The sequence below is a fragment of the Temnothorax longispinosus genome, chromosome 1, assembly GCF_030848805.1.
Source record: "Temnothorax longispinosus isolate EJ_2023e chromosome 1, Tlon_JGU_v1, whole genome shotgun sequence".
NCBI classification, from domain to species: domain Eukaryota; kingdom Metazoa; phylum Arthropoda; class Insecta; order Hymenoptera; family Formicidae; genus Temnothorax; species Temnothorax longispinosus.
Window position 1 is genome coordinate 9276178 of NC_092358.1, and position 26977 is coordinate 9303154.

A 26977-nucleotide genomic window follows, 5' to 3' on the forward strand; every position below is an offset into this window, starting at 1 on the left:
TGCCGTGGCCCTTTCCCCTACTGGAGAGAACCCGACTTCATCCCTCTCTCTCTCGCTCTCTCGTTGGCTCGCTCGATCGCTCGTATCGCGGTGTTGGGGTGAACGCGATTCGGGGTCCCCCTCACTGGAAGCACTTAGCGTGAAGGTATTTGTCTATCGAAAACTATATCCTCGTTGCTCGCGCCGAGAAATCTGTCCCTTTCGCACGCCCTTTTACGAGATTCCCTCGCGCAACGCACGAAGGAATTGCGCCGGTTTACTCCGGAGTGACCGGAGTGGAGTGGTTCGGTAGTTGGCGACACGTGTGCACGATTTGTGGACACGGGGGAGAGGCGGATATCAACTTCGGATTTATTCGTTGGCGCCCTTTCCCACCGACATACCATCGCGTTCGCGCCGCGCAGGTTGCACGCGCTAAAAAAAATGTGCTAAAAGACGCTAAGAACTTGTAAAAAGGAAAATGAAGAGGATGATAAAGCTATTAACTATAAGCTGCTTAATCACCTTTACGCTCGTATCATATTACGCCCGAAAATTAAGCTAAAATAAGTAGCTTATCGCGTTGTGTTATCGTATACGAACCCCATTAATTAGTAACTAAAAATATAAATTTCCTTGACGCTCGCGATAAATCAGAGTTATTATTTTTTAAAAAAGGGAGCGAGATAGCAAGATGGACACTAACGTGTTATCTCCCGATTATAGAATATTCATACTTCTCGTAAAGTTCGAGTTCCGACGCGAACGGAGCTTCCGCCACAACCGGAGCGTTGCCCCCCGCAACCATTCTAGATATCTTCGATCCACACTGTATAGGCGTGTGCATCCACATACGCATTATGCAACAGGGATTTGGAACAAGGGAGAAAACGAAGAAGTGGGAGAGAGGTGGACGGATTTTGTTTCGCGGAGTACGACACGATGTCGTCGAGGCGATTAAGCGATCGTAAAAGCTTAACTTCTCCCGACCTTCAGCAATCAATCGACGCTATTGTGGCCGATGTTACCTTCGGTACACTCTGTATACGCGTGCATATACAGTGCAGAGGCGCTCTCCCTCTTTTTCCCTCCCCTCCCCCCTCTCACTCTCTCTCTTTCTCTCTCCCGATCTATCTCTCGCTGGAACCTTATCTATCTCCACCATTCTATCTGTCTGTCTCTCTTCCTCTCTTCACGGTCGGTACTCCGCTCGCGAGCCGCTGCCTCGGGGCGAGGGATAAGAGCCTACCAGTGCTGTCGCTATCTACACCTTACCCTGTTCCAAAGTCCCGAGTATCGAACACGAATTTTATTATAATTTCACTCTGTATCACGTTTAGTTTATAATGAAAGTACAATGTATATTTAATACAGCTAGAAAGAGGTATTTAATAAATTGCATGTGCGAACCGACGTCAATGAAAATGTGTATATACTTAAAAAAAGAAAGTTTTCTCAAAGATTTTCAGAATATATCATTCATTAAAAAGATGCTGACAGTGTTGTAAGATATTCTTATAATATTGGAGGTACATCATCTATTGCAAAATATTTTACTTTCCATGTACTTATATGTATATAGAATGAAAAGAATATTTGACATTTTTATTAAATAACATGATTAGCTTTGTTCTATTAAACCAAACTGTGGATGGAGAGAGATCCGAAGATCCCACCGCTTGAAAGAGTTAAGATACAATATTTTCTTAATACAAATTACGTATTAAGAAAAATGTTCAAGATCGAAGGTACCTATTAGGCTAATTAGGCGAACGGATGCATTTGAAGAGTCCCTAATCGAAGAGCGTGCGGTCGCGGTCTCCTCTCCTGCAGTTATAACTCGATATATCAAGAGCACGTCCGCTCGAGCCGCACCTGCGTCGCGATCCCGCGGAGCGGGGGCGGCGAGGACGACGTCGGTGGCGGCGGCAGCGGTGGCGGCGGCGGCCGCGGCCGCGACGGCGTAGAGGAAGGCAACGAGGAGGCACCACCGCCAGACCGCCAGTAGCTCCCAGGCAGTGACTCCGTCTGTAGCGTGTAACCGGTGGGCGGCCTGCTATGCCCGCACCGTGTGTTATGTCATCGATGACAATCCCAGGACGCGGCGGCGGTGCTCCGAATTCGCACGGCGTGGAGTAAGCGCGAGTGACCGAGCAGACCGAGGATATAAAGTGGATATAAGTGGCGGGATACCCCGCCGCGGAGTGGAACGTACGGATTGCGAATCGCATGATCGTTCGCCAAGTTGGGAGGTGTGCACCCCGATTCGATCTTGGCGATACTTCCCGGCACGTTTTCATCTTCCTCGTGGTGTCGGTCCCCTCGCGTTCCTCGAAAGAAACACCCCGCTTCGAGAGAAACACCTAGGCGAGAAGCTGTAGCCGGGCTAGAACGGGCGAGAGGCTCGTCGGCCGGTCGATGGGTCGAGCTCGGTGCCCAGCGTCGTCAGCGGCCGCGAGCTCGTGCGAGTCGACGCGCCGCGGCAACGAGCTTCGATGAGGATCGACGCCCGCGCCCGTGTCACTCTTGCGTATCCCTGTTTGGCGGCGCGACATCAGGCGCCGTGTCACGGTTCGATAGCCGGATGAACGCCGGCGACCCCGCGAGCGTCAGCGACGTCGGCGGCGCGACCGAGCTCGGGATCGGGAACGTACGAGCAGACGTCGACGAGCTCGCATCAGCCGCGTCGGGACGATAAAGGGACGAAAGCGGTGGTGGTGTCGCGACAGGACTCGTCCCGAATCGGCGGCGGAACCTTCGTTCCGGGTCGACAATGGCGCGGTGGCCTTGAGAATCGATCGCGCGGGAGCGAGTCGGGTGAACGGTCTCCGGGGTTTCGGTCTGGCGCGATTGAATCCGCGCGATCCACACGCCGCGCGATCGTTTCGCGCGCGCGCGCGCGCCTACCGGGTGTCTACGATGCGCGGAACGGTAACCGGTCCGGTAACGCCAGGTCGCGATCACGTTCAAGAGGTACGCCGCCGCGACGTGCGGAAGCGCGACAGGAAATATGTGAACCACGAGACTAATTGTAAGTCACACACGTAGGCAAGTGATACGCGCGCGTAAAGAAAATCGCGTGTCGCATTACGCGGTGGTTGCGATAATTCAATAACGGTCGCCGCCCGGTCGTCGCCCAAGTCATTATCGATCGATCGGCCAGCAGTCGGGGGACCGGAAGCGATTCCGTCGGACGAGAGAGACAGAGTAATCACCGTTCGTTGAATGGAGTAATGAGCGGGGCCCCTGCGCGGGGCACAGTGCCCCGACGTCAAAGACGCCACCATCATCACCACCACCACCACCATCATCATCAGAAGCATCAAAAGCGCGTCCGGGACGAAGCGCCGCGGGACGAGACGCTGGACGAGCCCGAGGAGAAGCGACCGAAGATCAACCCGATCTTCCTGTGGGCGTCGCAGCGCGAGCAGAGGATCGTCGAGGTGAGATGCGAGGATTACGACAAACGTAATCGCATCAAGCTCACCAAGACCGCGCAAGGATGGCGCTCGATACCGCGCACCACGTCCAACGGGTACGCGATTGCCGAAGCCGCCGTTTGCAAGAAGACGACGCCGGGCATGGCCGACACATCGCCGGCCTCCTCGGTCTCGTCCAACGACGAGAAGGAAAACGGCAAGCAATGTCTCCAAGAACCGGCAAACGCGACGGCGAGCTCCCTTCGATGCCATCCGCGAATGTATTCGCCGAACGGCACGACGAACGGTTTGCTTACTGGCGAAGGCGCAGGCAGAAAGAAGCAAGCGGAAAGAAGAGGTTACGATGAAGAGACGAATCGACGAGGATATTCCTCTCCCTTGAGGGCGCGCGATGAAATTAACGATGACGAGGGCGGAGAGAAAAATGGCGAGGAGGGTAAGAATCACGAGCAAAGCAAGCTGAAGGATCGTCTGTCCAGCTTGAAGAATAAGGATAGATTGAACGGCTGGATCAACCTGCAGAGATTGCAGATGGACAAGCTGTTCCAGCCGCGCGTCGTGCTGGAACTGCTGCAACTGTCGCAACTCCCCGAGAGCACGCATCAAAATATCGTTCACCATACGAGAAATAAGGACGCGACGGCGAGTGAGGCGAAGCGGATAGAGGAAAATAGCGAGCGGGACGAGGAGAACGAGGAGAGCACCGTGGCGGAAGAAGATGAGGAGGAAAGAGAGGAAGAGGTGGACAACGAGGAGGTGGAGGAGGAGGCGAATAGCGAGAAATCGAATCGGATAAACAAGGCGGGTATTCAGGACATATTGAACATGATAGACGCCACGGCCTCGCCCGTTCTCGCCACTGATACTCCCAGCGCCGATCTACCGGTGGACTCCACTAAGACCTACGAGGTCCTCGACGAGGAGCAATCCGCTGAGAGAGAGCAAGTCAAGGACACGGAGCTCGACGATATGAAGGATCGAACGAGGAGCATATCCAGTTACGAGACCGAGGCCGTCGACCAAGACGGTGAGATCGACGATAAGCTGGAGGTGCACGAAGAAAAGATCCTGGAGGATTGCTGCCTGCAGGAGGTAGAGGACAAGAAAATCCGAGTAGAGGACAATCTCGGGCTGCTCTCGATGAAGAATAACGCCGAGACGACTGCGAATTCCTGCAAAGTCGCCGAGGCCGACGGCGGTTTCGTCCTCGATCGACCGAAATGCGGATCGGACTCTCTCGTCACGTGGAGGCCGAGCATACCGACTGAGGAAGAGGAGGCGCCGGACGAGCCCGGCGAGCCGATGAAGCTCGATTACGACAGCTCGAAGATCCTCGACGCCCTGAGGAATACGCCGGGGCTCTCGGTGTCCGTAATGAGGACCCACACGCCTGAAATCGGTAAGAGTCCGATCGCGCCGCCCGCGAGACCACCCTCAAAGGCATCCTCGTCGAGCAGATCGCCAGATTCTCAAGCGGAATGTGTCGAGAAGCTGCTGAAGAACGCGAACGACTTTGGTCGCGACGGCTCCCCTCGCAATCTGCCGGGTCTATCGATCGTTATACCGAGCTACCGCTACAAGAGTGTCTCCGGCCAGCTAACAGCCTCGCCGAACACGAAGCATCGTGTCGAGTCGCCCGAGAGCACCGTTAGTTTCAACAAGGCCGACGTGTATCCGGAGGAAATGAAGGTGGACGGCTTTCCCCACGAGGAGGACGGGGACGAGGAGGAAGACGAGGACGACTGCGACTCGCAAGTTCTGGAAGATCTCAGACAGCAGAAGGCGGATTCACTGGCGTACGACGGTATCGACGCGGATTACTATAACGGGCCCGGTACCAGAAGCAATCAGGACGATCGCAAAACCCCGCTGGAGAACACGAAGAGCGATCACGCCTGGATCGGCTCTGGTAGAAACAGCGAGGCGCAGGCCAAAGGTAAATATCAAGATCTCGAGCACTTTGACGAGCAGGTCTTGGAGGAGCTGCGATCCCGCGGCACCGTGGTCTCGCCGCAGCCCAGTGGAATTCCTTGTTCTCCCGCGTCCAGGAGACCGTCGTCGGCATATCTCGAGAGGTTACTTCCTAGTCCGCCGTGTTCGGTTTCCTGCTCGGAGGACGCCAAAAGCGAATTGACGTTGAAGAGCATCTTGGCCTCGTCTAGCTGCGCGGATCCGCGGGATTATGACAAGGCGAAGGAGATAGTGCCGATCCGGTCCGATCAGAGCGTCGATCAGCCTATCTCTCGACCCGTGCACTCGAGCATCGATAGGAACGTGAGAAGAACTAATCAGCGCGGCTTCCAGGAACGTCTGAACGTTCACAGTCAGGAGGCGAGAAACTCCGGCCGGCCAATGTCCAGCGGCGATATCCACAGTACCTTTTATGCGGAACGCGCCGCGCCCAAGAGACCGATGTCCGCCGAGTGGCAACCAGCGACTGGACAACGGCAAAAGAGCCAGGTCGCCTATTACCAAAAAACCGTTAGTAAAACGAGGGGCCACTTCACCGATCAAGATCAGATCATCTGTTCCACGTCCAGCAGCATGGACAAATTCTTGGATCCGGCCAGACAGCTTCGCGAACTAATCGAGACTGTCGGCCACCTGATTCCCGATCCTCTCCTAGTACCTCGCGACTATTTGCCAGGTTTGGCTGCCGCGCCGGCGACAGAGATACCGAAATTACTGTCCAGCAGGCCCGAACTCAGGCTGCCCGAAGCCCTCACCAGGCCCGATCTTCTCCGGGACCCCGATCTGCTAGTGATATCGCTGGCGCATCTGCAGCATGTGCTGGACCACGGCGAAGGCCCGGTCGCCAGGTCGCGGCACTCGTCACCGCAGCAACCTAGAGTCGCCCTTAACGGTGCCGTTAACAAAGGACTGTCCGGTTCGACGAACGGGAATGGCGTGAGAGGCAGCGGACTCACCCGCACCATTATCACTGGTGGCAGGCCCAAACTCAGCTGCAAGCCGATCTGCACGCTGATGCCGATGCAGCCCATAGACCTATCGAACGGCGGGCGAACGCGCGTCAACCCCTATTCGCCCTTGCTTAGAGTTCGCAGTGGACTGCTCAAGCAGGAGCCGGAAGTGAGCTCTACCGCGAGCTCGCCGGATGAATCGCAGCTATGGCATCCGTTGTTCGGCAGGTAACCATTCATTTTTACGTTTGCTTTTGCGTTCGCCTTCTACCTCACACCGTGGTCTCAAGTTTCTTTTGCTGATTCACGTAATGACTCTGGCAAGCGAGAAAAAGCAAAATGACTGAGCATGCAAATAGCACCGCCAAATAATAATATAAAAAAGTTTAAATTTCATAAAAGAAACGTAGAAATATCGATTGAAATCTAAGTAGACTTCAGTGTGCAAAGACTAAACTTATTCGTAATTTTTTAAGAAAATATCTTGTTCAAGTATTTTCTTAGAATTCTTTACATAATGTTAGAATGTTTCACATAAAAGATAAAAGAGCTCATAAAATCTGTTTATTTGAAAAGTAGATTTCTAAAGAAACACAATTTCGATAAAAAATACACGGTTAAAATTAATACGGTTCAATATGAATCACGCGATTGCTTCTTTCGAAGTAAACAATTCAATTAGTTGCGCTGAGAAAATTACGGGCGACTAATGAACTTGAGACCGCTCGAGGATAATCGGGACGAAGCGTCGATAATGATGATTATTACACATTTTCCCCGCTGAGTTATCTAACGATATAAATTACGCTAGTGCGGTATTTGATATAATCAAACGTTCAGAGCGCAATATATCCGCTGAAACGCACGGAGCGAGGCGGCCGGCACTTCGGATATATTTAGAGCGAAAGAGGTGAACGGAGGAAATATAAAAAAAATAAACAAAGTGGCACATCGATGCTTCGCGTAACTCACGCGTAAATAGGTCGGCCTTAATAACGATCGTGACGAACCGGGTGCGCGAAAACAATGTTGTTTTCGTTGAACGGACACGGAAGATGAGAGATGAGCGAGAGAGAGAGAGAGAGACGAAGCGCGATGATGTTTGGAAGAAAATCGACGTCGGAGTCGACGGGCGCGATCGCAGGAAGTACACGTTGATCCCTTCCGTGCTATTAACACCCGGCGACATGTTCACACGCATGTGAAATGCCGTCCCCGTCTCTCGTAGAACGATTAAATTTGTATCATTTATATCGACCGTCTGCACACCCCCGAGAGATTCGTCATGTTTATGCATACGAATCGCGGGGCGCGCGAGAGAGAGAGAGACTGCTGCTTCGCGATTCCGTTTGACTCGCTGATCCTAGGTGGAATCGACGACTCGCGATGGTGACTGTGGTCGTCGGTGCGACGATGCGGGGTTCATTTGCATCTTAATACCGACGTAGCGACCGCGCGCTATCGCGACGTGACTAACAAACTCCACCGCACTCGGGCTTGCCACTCGAGCTTATAACGAACCGATCGCACGTCGTACGTACATCGACACTGTTAAATATTTAAATTAGATCGTACGCCCGTGCGCGACAGGCGCCTTGGTATCACGCCTCCTACGTCGACAGGTCGAGCATGACCTACTATACCAACCCCCGCGGAGGCGTCCGAGGAAGGATTGATGACCGTCGTTAGACGTAATTGGTAACAAAAATAGACGCCTCGCAAAAAAAAGTAATTGCTATGCGATAGTGAAAGTTTTCACGTAAAGTTCCGTTTCTCTCGCCGTTCGTGTTCGAGAGATCGACCCTTTTTATCCTCACTGTCCACAAAATTCTACAAAGTTCCGCGTCGCGTTCAACCGTCTCGCCACCTATTCGAGTACAGCTTAGAATAGAACCCCCGAAATTGTGCGTATAGCGTACACCGAAATTTTTGGCAGCGCTCGCTCGGAAACGCGCAATTCGTCTTACCAAGGAACTCTCAATCAGGAAGTCGTCAGTCTCTCGATCCTGCGGCGAACGCTCTCGATCGCTAATTGGCGATCGAGACTTCTCTAATTAGGATCGCCTGCTCCGCCGCACGATCGGCTGCATTGGCACAATGCGAAACTGGGTCGTGGCAACGCTTCTCGTACTACGTTCGTTTGTCTATGCCTAATTCGCAAGCTCGACATCGACGTCGACGAAGACGACGACGACGACGACGATGACAATGGAAAAGTACCATTGCGCAAGTCCGCATATTTAGGATTCATAGGCTCGGGTATAGATTCGAAGGATCGATAACAATACGTGGGTAGAAAGGATAAGGTTATTCGGTGACGGTATGCTAATTCTCTTCACCGGTCACGTCAGGAAGGACGTCTCCGACGTCGTTATTCGTGAAGGATTACTTCATTTACTTATATTATGTTTAGGCCGCTTGGCAAGCTTGGAAGCTGCCTCGATAAATCAGCCTTGTATTAATTTGATCAGTATAAGACCACGACTTTCTCATTCGTCCTTCAAGTGACGTCTAAATTCTACTTGTTTACTTTTTCCCCTCATTGAGGAAAAATTATAACTATATGTCACGTTGCAATAAACTTTAGTTAATATATCGCTGTTAATATATTTCCCATTCTCAATATCGTCATCAAAAATAGATATTTATTCGTATAACATGAAAACATATTTTTCAACAGATAGACAATAAAAACATTCTAAATTTATATTTGTTTTGACATCTTCGTGATAAATAATGGATACGAAATAAGAAATTACTGATGTAACGTTTACGGAAATCGGTATCCGCAAGTTTATCGATTCGCCAGGCCCGGCCGGGAGAGTAGCTTGCGCTAAATCTCTTCGTGTCTCGTTAATGAAACGCGAGGGACAAAAGGACTTCGTCGGCAATTAACAGACGCGGATCTCTCAGAAGGGACAAAGAGAGAGACCGGCCGGAAAGTCCCTCGGTCTCTCTCGCGTTTGGGATTACACGGTGCTTGATCGCGCGATCTCCGCGCGACGTGAACACGAGCACCAGCGGCTACGTGTGCCACATCCACGGCCTCGAAAGGCGCGGGGTCCCGAACGCCCTTTCGCCACGGCAGAGGCACTTGTGTAAATAGCATTAGGATGCTACTCTCCACCGACGAGGACGCCGAGCGCGGGCGGACGGCTTTAATGAGAGGGAGAGGCATTAGAGGAGAGGGCCCTCGTCGTCGTTGTTGTCGTTGTGTGACGTCGACACGAACACGTTCATCGATCGCGCACAGGGCACGGGGAATTCAAAAGCGCGGAGGGTCGCGGAGAGGAGGAGGGAAAACGCCGGACAGGAAGCAAAAATTTCACCGGGGTTTAACCCTCTCGCGAGCAAACGGGCGGGCGGGCGGTCAAAGGGAGGCAAGGGTGGGAGAAATCAATTTGTTATTCCGGCGTAACGATCTCGCCGAGAGAATCGTCTCATATTTCTGATATTTCTCGGAATATTCATACCTACTGTTATGGTTAGATTTCAATTTGCAGTTCAGGTTTTAAGTTTCTCCGCTGAACAACATGTGGGTTTTAGTTCCATTACATGCAAAACATAATATGATGTTAATTGGAAAAGACATGGGATAATAAACGAGCGAAGGAGGTAGTTAGAAATTGAAACAATAGCGATTTATATCGTTTAACTGTCGGAACGTTTCGAAGCGAGTTAAATTAGTTCTTGTCTTTTCATTTTATTTCAATATTTGTTATACATACTTCTCATTTCAACATACGTTTCAACTAACTCGATTTACGTTATTTATTTATTCATTGATATTTCTTGTCGGCTGATAAAGACTCTAGCTGCAATGTGTAATCGAAACGCATTCCGACAGCTAAACGATAATAAAGCGCTATTGTTTTAATCTCTAATTACTTGCTCTAATTGCTTTATGTCCCAAGTCTTTTCTAGTTGCTTTGCAAAGACGAGCTTGACTTTATTTATTATTTTAATTTGATTTTATATTATAATAAAAAATAGAGAGATCTGGAGAAAGTATATAATACGTATGTGAGAGAAATGTAGCTGACAAAAAGTGCACTATTTACGTAAGCAAAAGACGATACCTTATCTTCGAGTTACATCGAGCGCATGTAGCGACAATATTTTTCCCATTATTTGCTCATATGGCGGTATTTCTTGCATAATTAGCTTGCATAATCGCGTCATTCCCTGTATGGCAAACGTCGCAAAAATACATCTCGAGAGAGTATCGCTCCGATTAGTATTCGTCGTGCAACTTTGTAAATCAACAGGATGTACATCACTCGTTGATAAGACTTTCTGCGCATGTTGCAAGAAGCGCCCGAGACGCTCGTGCAACGTCGAGTAATCAAGCGATAATTAAAAAATAACAGACAGTTCTGGTGTCGTTCTCGATGATGTAACGACGAATCGATACGCAGGAAACGGCGGGAAGGGTCGCACATCCGTGCCCTTCGTATAATTAATTTACGTGCCGGTAGATGGAATAAATCATAAGCGATCTTGAGAAGCGTATAATGGCACATATATATTGATAAGCATAGGTCTATCGTAATGGCGAAGTAAGAAACCATCAAGTATTTATACACAATATCTATAAATTACACGAATATGTTTTAAATATATATCCGGATATAGTCGGATATAGTACTACCTGCTAAACTTTTCAACTTGCAACCGTTCGATCGAGTCCGGATCCGGATGCTTTTTTTTTCGAAGACTTCATAGAGTTCGATCCCGATCGAAAGGCCGAGTTAATCGAATTCGCGCGCATCCGCTCGTAACTACGATATAATAGCCGGCGATATTTTCTCGCGGAGTATTGCGCACTCCTGTGCCCGATTCCGTCCTACTCTACGATGGAATCCGAGGAGATCTCCCGCCATAGAATTGGATCGGCAGGGACGTAGCTGTCGATGGGAGGACGAGAGAATCCGAGGGTCCGCACGATTTACGAGACGTCCGGTCCGGGATCGGCCGACGCTCGCCGGCCCTGAAGACTCACCTCGCCCACGTCCACGCCCACGTTCCCGCTGCAAAGAGAGGAAGAAACCGCACGAGAAAGGGAGAGACGGGATCGGGAAAACGAATGGAGAGAAAGAGAGAGAGCGAGAGGGATCAAGAACGAGCGAAAAGAGCTGAAGAAGACGACCTAAAGTTAGAGGAAGAAAAAGTCGAAGGACGGCTCTTCGTCGTTCTCTTCTCTCTTTTTCTGTCTGTCTGTCTATCTCTCTCTTCCTCTTCGTTCTTACTCCCTTCAGTTTCTCGATACGATCGCGTTGTCTATCCTTTCTCTGTCCTTTCCTCGTTCCTTCGTTCTTTCTCGTTCTTCCTTCCGCCTCCCCTATTTCTGTCCACTCTTGTCGTCGTTACCTCACTTTCTTCAGCTCGCTTCCTCTATCCGTTTTTCTTATTGCCTTTGGCTCACCGTTTCTCCTGCCTAACGATAACTCGCTTCGAACATTCGCGATCCGGGCTGCCCGAGTTTGCGGTGTCGCTTGTAAAGTCGTCCGTGTCGGTGACGAGCATCGCGACACAGTGATCGAGCCTAGGGGTCATTGGTCCCCTGGGACTGCCACAGGCAGACCCCTTCTCTACTATCTCTTCGCCGCCCTGCATCTCCCCGCCAACAACGCCAGCCATAGGTATATATCGCCAATGTGAACGCCCCTTTAAAAGCGGATCGATGATCACTAGGAAGCGCGCATACATCGCAGCTCGTTCCGTACGAAAGGGTGATAGTACCAAATTTTGGAAGCCATTTTAGAATGATTTACAGGAAACAATTCAATTTTCACTAAGAAAAGGAAACGAAAATTGTTGCACAAGGAGGTGAATGAAAAGCAGATTTCGTGGCTGAAGAGAAAAAATAATCACATTTATATTCCATGCATATTTGACAAGAGAAGTATCGATTGCCCATGAAGCCGAAATACTATCGAGGAATGTAGCCGGCAAAATGGAGACTATACGTCATAGAAAAGAACTCAACTTATAACGCGACTATTCTCGCAGAAAGTAGAATTGCAACAATCGCGCAACATCGATAACTTCGGGAGAAAGTTGGCCGCCAAGTTCCGTCGCTTCTGAGGAACAGGACGCGGAACGAGACAACTCGAGACTGAAAGTAACGACATAGAGTCGGACGAAACGGTGAACTCGAAGCGCACGACAATCTAAATTCGTTCGACGGGAATCAGGGAATTGTAGACGAGAGTACGTCACGTCGAGCGTATATAGGATAAGTGACTTAAAGATAGACCAGGTAGGCGAAATGGAAATCTATGCGAGGAGCGCAGAATCGATCGGCGAAGCGTTCCTCGCTTACCCGGTCAACGGTCCCTCGCTAAGGAGTCGAGTAAGGAGTTCTGTTGCTCGAGAGTGCGCGCGTTCGATGTACTATTCATTAACGGTGTACACTCGGAGCCTCTTCTGTCTCTTATTTTAGCACCGGAGGGACGGCCGTCCGCTCTTAAGTTTTATAAGAGACGTTAGACATTCGCGTGCGGCGGCGCAAAAAATAATGAAAATAGGAAAGCGGACAACGCGGATTGTCGGAAAATCCGGCCGGGTTGATGACGCCAACTTTGTCACGCGACCTTGTAAGTATTTACGCAACGAGGGAGCCAAGGCGGAACGGGAACACGCATGCGACCACGTCGCCACGTGCCATCGCTCCTTGCGCCGCAGCGATTCGTACTTCATTAGCACACGGCCGCACTCGCGGATCGATGCACGCACACGACGCACACTCTCACGACGCGAACAATGGCCTGTGTTCTGTGTTCATTCGGCGCTAAATGCGTCCCTCTAATGCCGAGCATATGTGGGATCGCGAATGCACAGGCACGAGAAAATCAGATACCGGCTACAATTAACGTAAAACGTAGCATCGCGCGAGTGCAGGATTATTCGCGAGTTATCTTCTCGCTCTGTACGTTAAATCTAAAATTTCAATTATTCAGATTAAATTTTTAAGCATACGTAAACCACCGTGTAACACCGGAGAGAAACAAATTTACGTCGACATCTCCGATTCCTTCCAACAATTCGTAAAGCAGGTGTCCGTTTAATAATTAAAATCGGAGCAGCGTTTATTCCGCGACGAATAACACGCACGCGACATATTGTAGGTAGTTTTTTTTTGTTTTTTTTTTTTTCCAGAGATTTTAGTTTCGCCATAGAACGGCCGACGTGGAATCTTTCGCGGATCGATGTCTATGTATAGCCGGCGCAAAGTATGGCTGTAGATACAAGATGGGCTATTTCGGCTCACCTGGGCCGTACTTTGAGCTTTCAGCACCGGCGTTCTATTATCGCTATATGCAATTATTGGCTTCGCAAACAATCCATTCTTTTTCTTTTTCAATCGTCCGTCGAACAAGACTGACGGGTCTCCCCGTTCGCGGAGATTCACTCGGAGACTTATGCCCGAACGACAGTCGGGAATTACACGGATAGCGCGTGTCGCTTGATTCACGTGGCTTCTTTCTCGGGTGGATTAACGTCACCATCACGTGAAATCGTGACAACCCAGGTAAAGATTCGCTCGTACTGACAACGCGAACTCGACGCACGTACGCGAGCGCACACAAGCGAACTCGAAAGAAAAAAAAACGAACGAACATGTCTTATCATCCACCGTATTTTTTTTTCTTTTATTGGCGTCGTCATTGCGTCAATGCCGTTGCGCGATGTCAGAGACGCGACGATCGATGAAAGTAAAAGAAATGAAATGAAAACGAGGGAGGGGATTGTAAAGCGAGGAAGAATTGAACATTTGAAGACAGTGAGCTTGATCGTCGACGACGCGAATCGTTTTTTTCATTAGAAAAAACTGTATCGCCTGATGTAAAACCAAAGGGGATCTCCGCTCCGTCCCTTATGGGGAAATATCGTGTGCTTAAATGCGAGGAAAATTTACGTAGAAAACGAGTATCCCCGTATTTCTAGGTAAAGGTAATACAGCCTTTGCGATGTACTAAATCCGTTTTACAGAAAATTTTCAGAAGCAGCCCCAGGGCTGCTTTTAAAAATATAACAGGAGATTATCATTATCACCCGGGATTATCTCTTCTCTATGACGTATTTCGTACGCAACGCGTACACTAATGATGAATTTAAATCAAATTAAACAAAAGATCGATTGACCTTCGCGATTAACATTGAATTGCTGAATAATATGTGTGAAAGGCGATTTGCAAACAAGGGTGACTGGTATGCACGTGTTGAGCTGACGTGGCCACGTGGCTTTTCTTATGCCGGACGTATGTATTCACCACCCTTTGTATTAAGATTTGTGAGGCATTCGGCACCACCGTGAAGCCACATCGCACACCCTCGCCTATCCGATCGATGTGTGTATCGACACGTATACGCGCGTGCACGTACATGCGTGTTTATGTACGTGTGCGTACATGTACGTGAGCGCGTGAGTGACTCTATGGAAGGATAGCTACGTTAGGCTTACCTCGACGTGCAAGTGACGTGGTTGTGTGGTAGCATAGAGAGAGGAGAGAGACAGGAACGATGGGGTAGAAGAGACGGAGATAGAGAGAAATAGAGGATGATAAAGGAAAGTCAGAGGAGGAAGAGAGAGAGAGAGAGAGAGAGAGAGAGAGAGAGAGAGAGAAAGAGAGAGAGAGAACCACGTAATCTGCGCACGTGCGAACCGAGAGCACCTCGATCGATCGTCCTCGTCGCTGCAGAGTCGTTACGAGCTGAGTACCGGTAGTGTCTCGGTTAATGCTAGGATCCGTACTACAGCACAAAGACTAGCGAGCACACCGGTACGCACTCGATACTTTCGAATACGCGAGATAAAAGAGTACGAGATGATTTTTCTTTTTGCTCGAAGTCTATTGTCTCGTATCTACCAAAAACAATGATTCGCAAATCAAATATCTGATTTGCGAAAGTTCAAAAAATTAAATTTTTAGCGCAAGTTAACATTGACCGGATAGTTGAAGAACAAAATATTTAAAAATTATTAACATTATATTGTGTATATATATATATATATATATATATATATATATATATATATTATATTATATTATAAATATTTTATATTTCTATTATATATTTATATGGTGATAAATAATAATAATAATAATAATAATAAATATGTATTAACTATGTCTATAGCCTCTCAGATATTGAGAGTAAATATTATCTACAGCATAAAATAATTTAAATAATGCACGTTCCTTTCAAAGCGACCCATATTTTACCTCGCACGACTGAACGGTGGCTTAGCTGGAAAGACGATCAGTGACACGAGAAAAAGTACTTAGCTTATCAACAGATGACCTCAATAACCATCTAACCTCGATCTAACCGCAACCGAAAATGTTAAAACAATTTATACAGTTAAATAAATAGGTCCAATTTTGGATATTATCTCTTATCGTATCTGCAGTGGGCTATTTATAATAGGCTATAAGGATTTAAAAAATTACACTTGTACAATTTTTATAATATAATGAATAATATATTATTGAAATATAAAAAACACATAATTATATGATGTTATATTACGTGGAGAGCATATACAAAATCTATTTCTTTGATCCAGTCATAGTTATTTAACGTATATAATTTATATGTATTACATAAATAAACATAATTTAAGTTGTATATATTGGGATATAAATAATTTGACTTCATGATCTCTATTATCACTGTACAAGTAAACAGCTCGTTTAATTTATGCAAAATGATAAATGGTGGAATACGAAAAGTCTTAGAATCATTAACTTCCAGTAATGAATCCAAAAACAGATTATGAGATTATTATTTGTCAATCGACGAATGTCCTTGAACTTCGTGCTCGTATTAAGTGACCTGCAATGAGAAATTTACATTGCCAAGGAAAAAGTTCCTGGCCGGAAGTTCTCCGCGCGGTGATGAAACCCACTGACGTTTTTAGGGTAAATGGCACAAAAGTTTCGGCCGACATTTCGCCCATCAGGAACACCTTACCTCCAAGCCCTCATCAAAATTTCAACACGGCATTCACGCGGTTGCAACCATTCTGTGTACATATTTCTCCCTTATACGCGCGCGCGCGCGCGCGCGAACTTTCCCAAATAAAGTTCAGAAGTTTCTTTCAGACTAAACACAAGCGTCCGCACATGTGCATACTTTCGCGAGATAAGTAAATCGGGGGAAGTTATTAGGCAATCTCACTCGTTTTTTAACCAATCAATTTGCAGCATTTCTATAAGAGCAGAATTTTCGCATACGTTTCTCCTGCGAATAAATTCAAGAATCGAGCCCCTGTTCGTTTTAGCTGAACATCGGTTTATCTTTTCTCTTTTCCTCTCCAACGTGAAAAGAAAAAGAGGAAAGATGAGCCGTGCAAGAAGTTCAGCTAGAACGAACAGGCCTATATAGACTATAAAGTTATTTTCATATTTTAATAAACTAAGATAGGCTCTCCTGAATAAATCAAATAGGGAATAGTGACAGGCAATCGGAGCCAGCGCGGTAATTATTGCGCAATCAAAATTAATCAATAACATATTCGGACGTTTTGACACTTTCTTTGTGTCATCTTCAGCGTGTAAACAAAATTAATATACATGAAAATTACAAACGATATAAAATTAACGGTCAAAAGCGATAAAATGATATAGTCGGTCGGTCGACAAGCGCAGTCAAATCAATAAAATAATAAAAACCATACGAATGTTCAATAGTCTGTCAGGCTGTGGACGTGCCAGTATGCAATTGCTCCGAATTGATCGCATCTTTGATGCTTAACTCCCAAGTTGGAAGACCAGGAAGAAAGGAGAGATTCAAATTCGATTGTCCTTTCTAAAGCGAGTTGCAATATATTATTAAATAACGTAATGTATCAATATTAAAATCTACAGGATTACAATTCCAATTTCTTACTTACGGAGCATTACAGAACAGAAAGTCGCAGTGTTAAAATGTACCTGTCACTCTGACGTGCCGTGAGTCAGTGAAGCGTTGGTGGAAATTAGAAGGTTAAAATAATAAAAGCGGTGTGTACATGGGTTAACGGTGGAGATAAATATTACCAACGGAGGAATCTAAATTTTTGGTAACCTATCAATAACGTTCAAATAAGTGTCCGGTAAACTTTCCTGCACAGCCTGACAGACTACTGAACATTCGTATGGTTTTTATTATTTTATTGATTTGACTGCGCTTGTCGACCGATCGAGTATATCATTTTATCGCTTTTAACCGTTAATTTTATATCATTTGTAATTTTCATGTATATTAATTTTGTTTACACGCTGAAGATGACACAAAGAAACTGTCGAAACGCCTGAATATGTATTGACTAATTTTGATTGCGCTATAATTACCGCTCGTGGATCCGATTGTCTCTCACTATTCCCTATTTCATATTTTACATCTTTCTCAAATATTTAACGTAGCAACATTATAAATATTACTTATAATATTATATTGATAATAATATTTACAAAGCGAATTCAATTTTATACACGTGAAAGGATGAAAGAGCAGATTTTCGCAAATTTAACACAGAAAGAAAGAAGTGTCGAATTAACACTGATATATTTGTACAAGAATATATAATCTTGAAATTCGAGATTATATTGCGTTAAACAAAGAAAACTTGCTTGAATAAAGTCATTTATATATATAGTTAAATAATTAATAATAACGAAGTTTTATATAAAAAAAAGTTCAAATAAAAAGTTAAAATTCTTATAAAAAAGATTATATATTCTTGCGTGTATACAAGTATATCAGTGTTGATTTAACACTTCTATTCTTCTGTGAATGTAGCGTGAGATACATAGTGCGTATCACAAAATTGTATAGGTTTGCAGTAATTTTTGCTCCTCTATTATAATTGATTCCGCGAATAATAAGTCATAAACGATCTACCAGAGATTATAATTAGAATATTTATCTCAATTTTTCGACGCTTTACGTATAGAATCGATATCTCCTAATAAAAAGAACAGGTGAACTCCTCTCTTAGCCAGAAAAATATAGTTCATTATTGGTTGGCTTAATATTTCATGACTTTCCTGAGTGTCGGTGCGTCTTAATTGTCATCGCCGATGCTTAAAAGAGACGAAACAGGTCACTTCGGGCAAAGTTTAATCGGGGGCACCGCATTGATGACAAAAGTCGTCCAATCGTAAACGCGACATTAAATATTCCCGCGTCGCATACGTGATACTTGCATATTCGTCTACCTCTGACATATTCGATAATATTCGTTGCACGGTATAAGATTTAAATATATCATTGAGAGGAACGTCCACGTGCGTACATGTCAGAACGGAAATAGGATCGATATGGCGCGTATGAGAACCATAATTTGCAGGGACACAAAAAAAAAAAGAAAAAGACGACCTATAATCAACATAGCCGGCCGTGATGTCTCCTTCACCGCGAAAAGAAAAGGAAGGGAAACGACTTAAGACGCTACTCATCGCACGAGCGAATTTTATTCATACGGACGCGACGTTTTCGCGACAGTAATCCAGTCGATACCGAACTCATTCACCCCTATCGTGCCCATTTAGAGGAAAGAACGAGAGCGAGAAAGAGAAAGAGAAAGAGAGAATCCCTCCTGCGTGTCGGACATAAAGTCCGAAGTTCTGGAGCGCCTTCGATCGAGAATTCATATTTCATATGCCAGTCGCCGTACCCGTTTCAGAGAGAAAGAGAGAAAGAGAAAGAGAGAGATAGAGAGAGAGAGAGAGAGAGAGAGAGAAAGAGAAAGACGAGACGGGACCCCGAGACACATCGTTCACGGCGCCTCTGAAACTCGGCCATCTATATTTCAAATCGTGGCGAGCGCACAGCGGATAGATTATCGTCGTTGAATGTGCGCGAGGAGAGCGTCCTCACCGTCGCGTCTCATTATACAAGGAGAAGTCGCCGGCGCGAGTCAGACGCAAAAAAGTTTTGCTCGCTCGCTCGCTCGCTCAGAGAGGGAGAATAGCTCGCGAGAGGCGCTCCGCTTTGTGCGCACAACTTTCAGCCTGCTGTCCTGTCCTGTTTGAGCCCCTCGCGCGTTCGTTTAATTTGCCGGGATTACAAACAACCGCACCGTGACCGTTAATTACGACGAGCCGCATGTCCCTTCCCTCTCGGAGGAAGGAAGGCGCGACAATAAATTTTTCGCGTGAATATCTAAATCTCTGCCCGAAAAATATGGAGACGGGAAAACGGGTGACCACCACCGCTCAGACAACATAATGTCTAAAATCGGGACATAAGACGTCTTATTGCGTTGTCTGATGGCCGATCTCCGCGAGCCTGTCCACGGCATGAGTGGCATGACCCTACGAAGAATGTTCGTATAACGTCGCGTTGCCAAGCGTAGAGACTATACCGTCTCGTGGATATTGCAATCATGGCGAAAAAATGCACATTGTGTCTCGACAGAAACGAAAGAAAAGCGACTATTAAGGAAAGGATGTAATTATTTCTCGACGCCGTGAGAGGCTTTATTTACAGCCTCGGAAGGAGAGCGCTTTCGGACGTACGCTCCGCGCGCGCGGCGGTGCACCGTCTCTCGGCAGCGTAAACGGAAGGCGAGTCTCTCTTTCTCCCTTATCTTTTCAAGCCGTTCTACTATGTTTCTTTCGTGCGTTTCTTTCACGCCGTGAGAATGCGCCATATGCCGGTGTGGCCGGGGGTAACGCGCGACTTCCAGCGTCGAGGAGGTCGCGTGCGAGTAATTGTTCCGATTACCTTTGCTTATTGTTGCATTATGATGTAGGAAAAGTGCTCTTAATTAAGCGGTGCGTCCTAATTGATCTCTCTCCCGACGCGTGCAGCACGTCGAGCCGCGATAACAGCCGCGGTTGCTAACACGAGGGATTAGTTGCGATATCATTCGCGAACGCAACAAACCGACGCCGCGACGTCGCGGCACAGACGTTGAAATTTAATGGACTTGGACTTGAACAACTGTTCGAGCCAACCGCTCGACTCTTAAAAAAATCGGTTTCTTAAACTGCTTACAGTAATTATAGGAACTATGTGTGCGGCTGACAGCCGAGCCGTCTCACGATAACAGTAACGGCTAGGAAATTTCCATCGGGTCGACAATAAAGTGTACTGAGAACCGGTCTCCAAGGTAATGCTGCGAAAAAAATTATTTCTCGAAAGATTAAATCTCTCGAATAATTAGAATCTCTATTTTCTTAACCGAGAAATCGTTCTTTTTTAAAGAGTCATATTTTTATCCTACATGTATGTTGATGAAAGTATTCTGTCGCTGGAAAAGTGACGTCTCCTAATAAGTTTCATTCTAACAAGATTCGTCGTTATCGATGATGTATTGACGCATTCGCTAACAAAGATATACAGATACATCTCTAAATTGTGAAGTCGAATAATTGCCGGTTGGCGCTGAACCACCGGCACGAGTTTTGCATTCCGTTATAATTACTAATCTAAAGCCCGTAATCTCGCTCACGTGGACATCGTGACGCTCGTACTGGATGACTACACGACGATATTCGTTATTTTTGTAGCGACGCGCGTGTCTATTATGCGCAGAGAGAGAGAGAGAGAGAGAGAGAGAGAGAGAGAGAGAGATTCGCATCTTCCAGAGTTCTTTCGTCGCAGGAAAAGAGCTACTATATACGTACGCCCGCGTTATCCTCGCGAATATCGAGCCTCGCGAAGGTATGCGCATAATTCCGCGCATTCGTGGCTTCGTAACTGATTTCGTAAAGAAGCAACGCACCGAGCACGTGCGTGTCCGGAGGAAAAAATACATGTCGGAGGAGACGATCCGAATCTTCTCCGTTATCTGTGACGAACTAGGCGCGTTATTCCGCGAGAAATAACAAAAAATATTGCTATTATGTTGCATTAAAATTATTTATTTTATGCCTCCTCTTTTTTTATATCGCATCGATTTTATCTTCCATCACATCTTCTATATTTTAACAATATAATTAATTAATCTTTACATTTCAATAATAATTATGGCCTAGTTTACACTGATCACTTGATACACGTATTAAATAATAAATAAGTAGTAAATTAGTTTGATTGGCTGATCAGTTCAAATATACTATTTGATACGCGTATCAAGACATCCAGAGATCGGTGTAAACTAGGCCCATGACATTATAAAAGTTACATATAAACGTAACTTTTTATAACGCGGATAATATATAAAATACAGCGATATACTCTACGCATCAATATTCGTATTTGTCGACCAAAGTAATAAAATGCCACCCTGTTACATGTGTGCAGCCAGAAGAGGCAGCAGCAGCAGCAACAACAGCAGCAGCAACAGCAACAGCAGCCGCCACAATCGCAGCTACAACAGCAGCAGCAGCAGCCGCCGCCACAGTCGCAGCTACAGCAGCAGCAGCAGCAACATGCCTCCTGGCATAGGACCACTCTCGCCTCTTGACCACCGTGACCTTGACCCTGACTGCGAGTCCAGCAATTCTGAAAGGCTGAGAAGAAAGGAACAGCGAGGAACACCGCGACACCACTTCTTACGCGGTTTCGGCTACTCGCCGAAGGCTGCTCACGCAGACGAGGCGGAGAAATGTGAATGAAGAAACGCCGGCCGGCGAGGACTTTCGCGGAATGACCGCTGGACGACACCCGCCGAAGCGTGCCCTTCCCCCTTCGCGGTGGTGTAGTCGAAGCGGTCGAATCGATTCCGTTCGTATATTTTATTTTAACCCGTCGTTAGTCGCCTGTTGTTATACATATACGTCACATTCGAAATTATTGTATGCGCATAAATTATACATGGAAAATAATAATGACAATCTCAGAAACTATACTTTATCGAGAACGGTGTTGAATAATTTTGTATTCGGGATTTAAAGCTATGATACTTTTTTTACGAATGTCATTAGCGAGATAATGAAGAATGAGATGAAATATATACGAGCGAGACTGACGGCGTCGTTAAAAGATTAATTATACGACACGCGATCCTAGTAAACTCGATGAACATTCGTAAATTATATAAAGGCGTAAATCATGTGATAAAATCATATGCGAACGTAGGCGATAACCAATTAATAAAGTAGATTAGAGGTAATCTATTTTGACTGAAGAACTCGGCAAACTTCTTCGCGAGTTCGAGTCGATATATTTTTCTGTTGGACTTTTTGTACTGAACAAAAAGATGTATTCTCATATCTGTGCAGAATATAATGCCAAGCCGTAGGACCAGTATGAAAGAAAAATGTACACATCAAATGTGCAAGTGTGAAGAATTACGCAGCAAGAATTAATTATGATAAGGTTGCAAATTATAGAACACCGATACGCGATTAATTTGCTATGATACGCAATTATAACGGAAACCAAGAACAAGTATCTCGATGTGGACTCGTTGATGTGATGTTTTTGTAAGACTACACCACTGCTTCTACGGTATAAACTCCGCGGTTTTCTCTCTCATCGTCACACAGCCCCGTAAAAGAAAAAACCCTTGACACAAGTGCAATGACATGCGAACGCCGTGATGAGGCTTTTCTGTTTCGTACGTGTTATCTGTTGCAATAGTAAGGCTAAAGTTTATCTATTACTAATTATTTAGACGAGTTTTTAAAACGAAACTATGCGTGAGGCACGTCACGTAATCTTACTTCTTGAGAAGGTAGAGATTGGATCATAAGACTTATAATTAGATTCTTAGCGAATAAAAGGATGAGTAATCAAATTTGTTCATTATAGATACAGTTTTATATTTAAAGTTGTATTTAATTGTTTTTGTATTATTTAGTGCAATTTCTTTTGCTCTCGCTAATTGTTATCCCAGTTGTTACTTTGTACAGTCTGTTATCGACTTAACGTTAATAGAATATGCATTCGCGTAATATTTTCCATTTTTGCGCGTCACGGCGATCGTAACTAGTCCCCCGATCTCGGCAAAGTAGAAATTAGTTGCGTCACGATCAAATATTTATATCCACGACTTACGGAGCCGAGTTTACACAAGCAGCGATCAATTTCCATCTGCGTAATTAACGACGATGCGTTTTAAGCTCTCCGCGCTCCGATAGTTTTGATTCTTCGCCGTTTAATTTCCGTCGTAAAAATCTCGTAGCTCTCCGTTGAGTTAAATTTTTTACGAAACGCCGAGTATCAAACGGTAAATGCGCTATCCTACAAATCTATCGATACAGTTCTCTATTTCACGGAGAATTAAAGTCAACACTAATTTATTTATTTTGGTCGGCGTCTCTTTTTGTTTCTATTTGCCAATTTGATTTGCAAATATTGTTTCTTCACATCGCTTGATAATACCACCCATAAAAGAGAAGTCTTAATCGCTTACGGACAACGTTTACTTAGATAGAACAAATATTACACGCGCTTTTATGTAATACCTCATATACGATAGCGCGACGAAATTTACGATTTTAGAAACGAACGCTCGCACATGTGCACGTCAACTGAATTTATATCTCGAGATAAATCTGGAAACTTTACACGATTGTTTTTTTTCCATATTTTTCTTTTCTTTTTTTTATATTATTTCTTTATGTGTGACGCGCGATGAATGACGATATTGAAAATAATTCTTTCAAATGCGGTTTGTCCAGTTTATTCCGGTTAAAAATATCGCGGACAATTAAAAAGTATCAAAAACTGATCACGACTGTTTAACTCGCTTATCGTTTGCATATGTATAGGTATACGCGCGGGCTATTTCCGTCGGGCACCGGAAAATTTCAGAGACACAATAATGTTAGAGACCAGCCATTTCGAAATAGTCACGCTTTAGTATTCCGATGGTCATTTATTATGTAAACGTGCAGTCCTTATCTAATACCGTTGCCGTTACTCGCATTCAAAATTCGACGTTAGAGAATGGAAGGCTCGTCGTTGCCGGTGTAAACTCGGCGATCACATCGACAGACTGAGCGCACATCGATCCTTTGCAATCCGACAGGTATAATACCGTACAACGATCCATCTTTCGCCAAAAAGATGTGAAAATAATTTTTGACAGACCGCTTAATTTTTACATGTTACTTATGTATGTATCCTATATGTATGTATTTTCCGTATTACATGAAAATATCTAGGAAAACAAAGGATTGATGCGCACAGGAGGAAGAGCGGAAGAAAATAAGAAAACGGGAACGCGAGGTGTGCGTAGCGCGTGAAGTATATATGACGAGAATAGGTGCTATTCGGTAGTTAAAAAAAGCGAACGGGGAACGAAGGATGGCGAAAAAAGAGGGCCACGACGAATGCGTGTAGGTAGTCCATTTATAGGTAGGGAAAAGGTATTTTATACGCGATGTGTATTGTACACGCGTGCCCGAAAAAAAGACAGCGTTGCCCACGCTACGTGCACGTTGACAACGCACGAATACACGGGACACTGCCGCGCGCGATACCGATTACCGTTTTATCGGAGTCGAAATCCGATACCCCGGCGTAACCACGACGAGAAGAATTCCTCGCGCGGTGACTCGCCGCACCATTTGGCGCAGTTCTCATGCTGGATTTACCTCGAGTCGTCTCTCCGACGTGGATTAACGTTATATAGTCAAACCAAATTCCGCGGTCCCACCCGTGAAATATGTATCCCCGTGACATTGTAAATGTTTCGAGCTTCGGATTAATTTATATCATGTACCAATACCGTATGTCGAATAATTAGGCGTGGCGAAAACTCCAATAGAAATATAAAGGCTAAAACGGAGCATAAAGCAGAGGATAAAATTTTATCCTATAGATATATTTCATAATATTCTTTCTTTCTCAAAACCACGTGACTTCAAATATTTGATGTAATAATGTTACGAAGATATTACCACGTACGACTTAACGATAAAAACTGCTATAAGAGACGTCGAATTGAATCTCACAACCCGCAATGAAGCGTATCAACTGTATCATTTATCCGACACCGAGATTTAATACAGCGTGGGATACATGGCTTACGATCGTGGAGGGAATTCTCTTTCTCCAACTTTAATATCATAGCTGGAGCTACGATCCAGAGAGCGACTACGATCAGAGAGAATTGTCAATCATTTAATTAGTCGAGCCAATAACTAAGCATTGAATTAATTACACACATGCGCGCGCGAGCTTACACACACAGAGAAAGAGAGAAACCTTCCTTTATATTTATATCACGACCGCGACTGCGATATAGAGAGAAAGACGTATTAATTATCACGGATTAATCGGAATGAGCTGAAGTACTGCTGAACAGCAGCTGTTTGTGCAAAGTAGAAACGATGCAATTTCGTATCCAATTTTGCGTCCCACGGTCGCAGATAACGCGGAGGCGATCGTCCCCAGCGCCAGCCAGCGGTGCATCGGCCGTTCCAATTCCGACGGAAATGCGACGGTGGTTATTAGCGTGTCCGCGGCGACCCCGTTTAGAAGCCGCAATTTTAACACACCTACAAACGGACCAACGACAACAGACCGCGTGGCACACTATATACTGCGGTTAAAAACAAAGACAACGACTGTTCTGTCCCCGTTTCGCCATCGGTAAGGCGATATACGCGCGCTGCCATGCAGAAGACTATCAGCGAGAACGAGACTTGACGGTAGTAAAAAAAAAAATTGCTTCTCGAGCGCGACGCAGTCGGCTGCAGTGTATACTCCCTTACCTCGTTCCCAATTCGAGAGGAAGTTTTAATTGCAGAAGCCTGGGGTCAAGGCTGAATTAATATAAAATCCGATTATATTATAACGCATAACCGACACGCGAGAGACTTTATCGGGCGGAACTTTTACGCGTGTGAAACGCGAAAAAAATGCGTTTCACCTTCTACGAACGTTTTTAACGAATCTTCTTTTAGTAAAGAAACAATTTCTTTTACGATTGAAAAATTTGTGAAAATCTAGAGCTCACACGAATAATGTCGATTGCGGGGAAAAAATAACACGGCATATTCCTTAGATATTATAGTTTAATCGATTCACGCTTCATTATTCTTTCCATATTCGAACCCAGACGGTGCTAATGACAAATTATGATCCGCGACTTAGAACCAGAATTAATTCGTGACTTACGTAGGTCACGAAAGGATCGTCGTGAGATGATATATCTCGTTACCTGCGACTGTGGCGTACGATATTAATCATTATTACCCTCACTAGCGCGGTAACGCGCGCGGAATGTATAAATTTGTATTTGTTTGTTTATTTATTGTTAGGTAGAGAGCGGATGTGACGCGAAGTTCCGCGGCTAGGCAGACATCACCAACTTTTAGATGATCGAGACCCTGTGACTGTTTAGCCTCTAGATTTTATTAGCGACATAAAAATGACTAAAATATTATTTTGTTGATATATACATATTATATATATATATATAATTACTATTGACTATGAATTATGAATAATCTGTAAATATACGAGAACACCGCAGTGTCGTGTGTCTCTCCTATAAAATTATCTCTCGAGAGTTCTCCCTATGTATATAGCTCCTCTCATCCCGAGATTTTTCCAAATCGATTTAAACGTCTTAACCTAAGTCTTTAGCGAGTTTATCGTTACATTGCACCAACCGGAGGAGACGATAATTGCTGGAGTGATTATCGCTGCCACTTACCTTGATCTATCGCCGCTTTCTGCGTTTTTGCCGATCTCCGCGAAGAAATATGCGATCGATGCGTCTGTTCGATGTCCTCAGCT

The 26977-nt window shown here is 45.5% G+C and overlaps 1 protein-coding gene across 1 annotated transcript; it reads left to right on the top strand.

The window, feature by feature from the left end:
• Positions 1 to 1764: 1764 nt before the first annotated feature.
• LOC139817223 (uncharacterized) lies at positions 1765 to 26737 on the top strand. Its single transcript, XM_071785140.1, has 2 exons — positions 1765 to 6568; positions 21584 to 26737. The coding sequence occupies exons 1-2, from the start codon at positions 3213 to 3215 to the stop codon at positions 21744 to 21746; spliced, it is 3519 nt and encodes a 1172-aa protein (XP_071641241.1). The 5' UTR covers positions 1765 to 3212; the 3' UTR covers positions 21747 to 26737.
• The last annotated feature ends 240 nt before the right edge of the window (positions 26738 to 26977 follow it).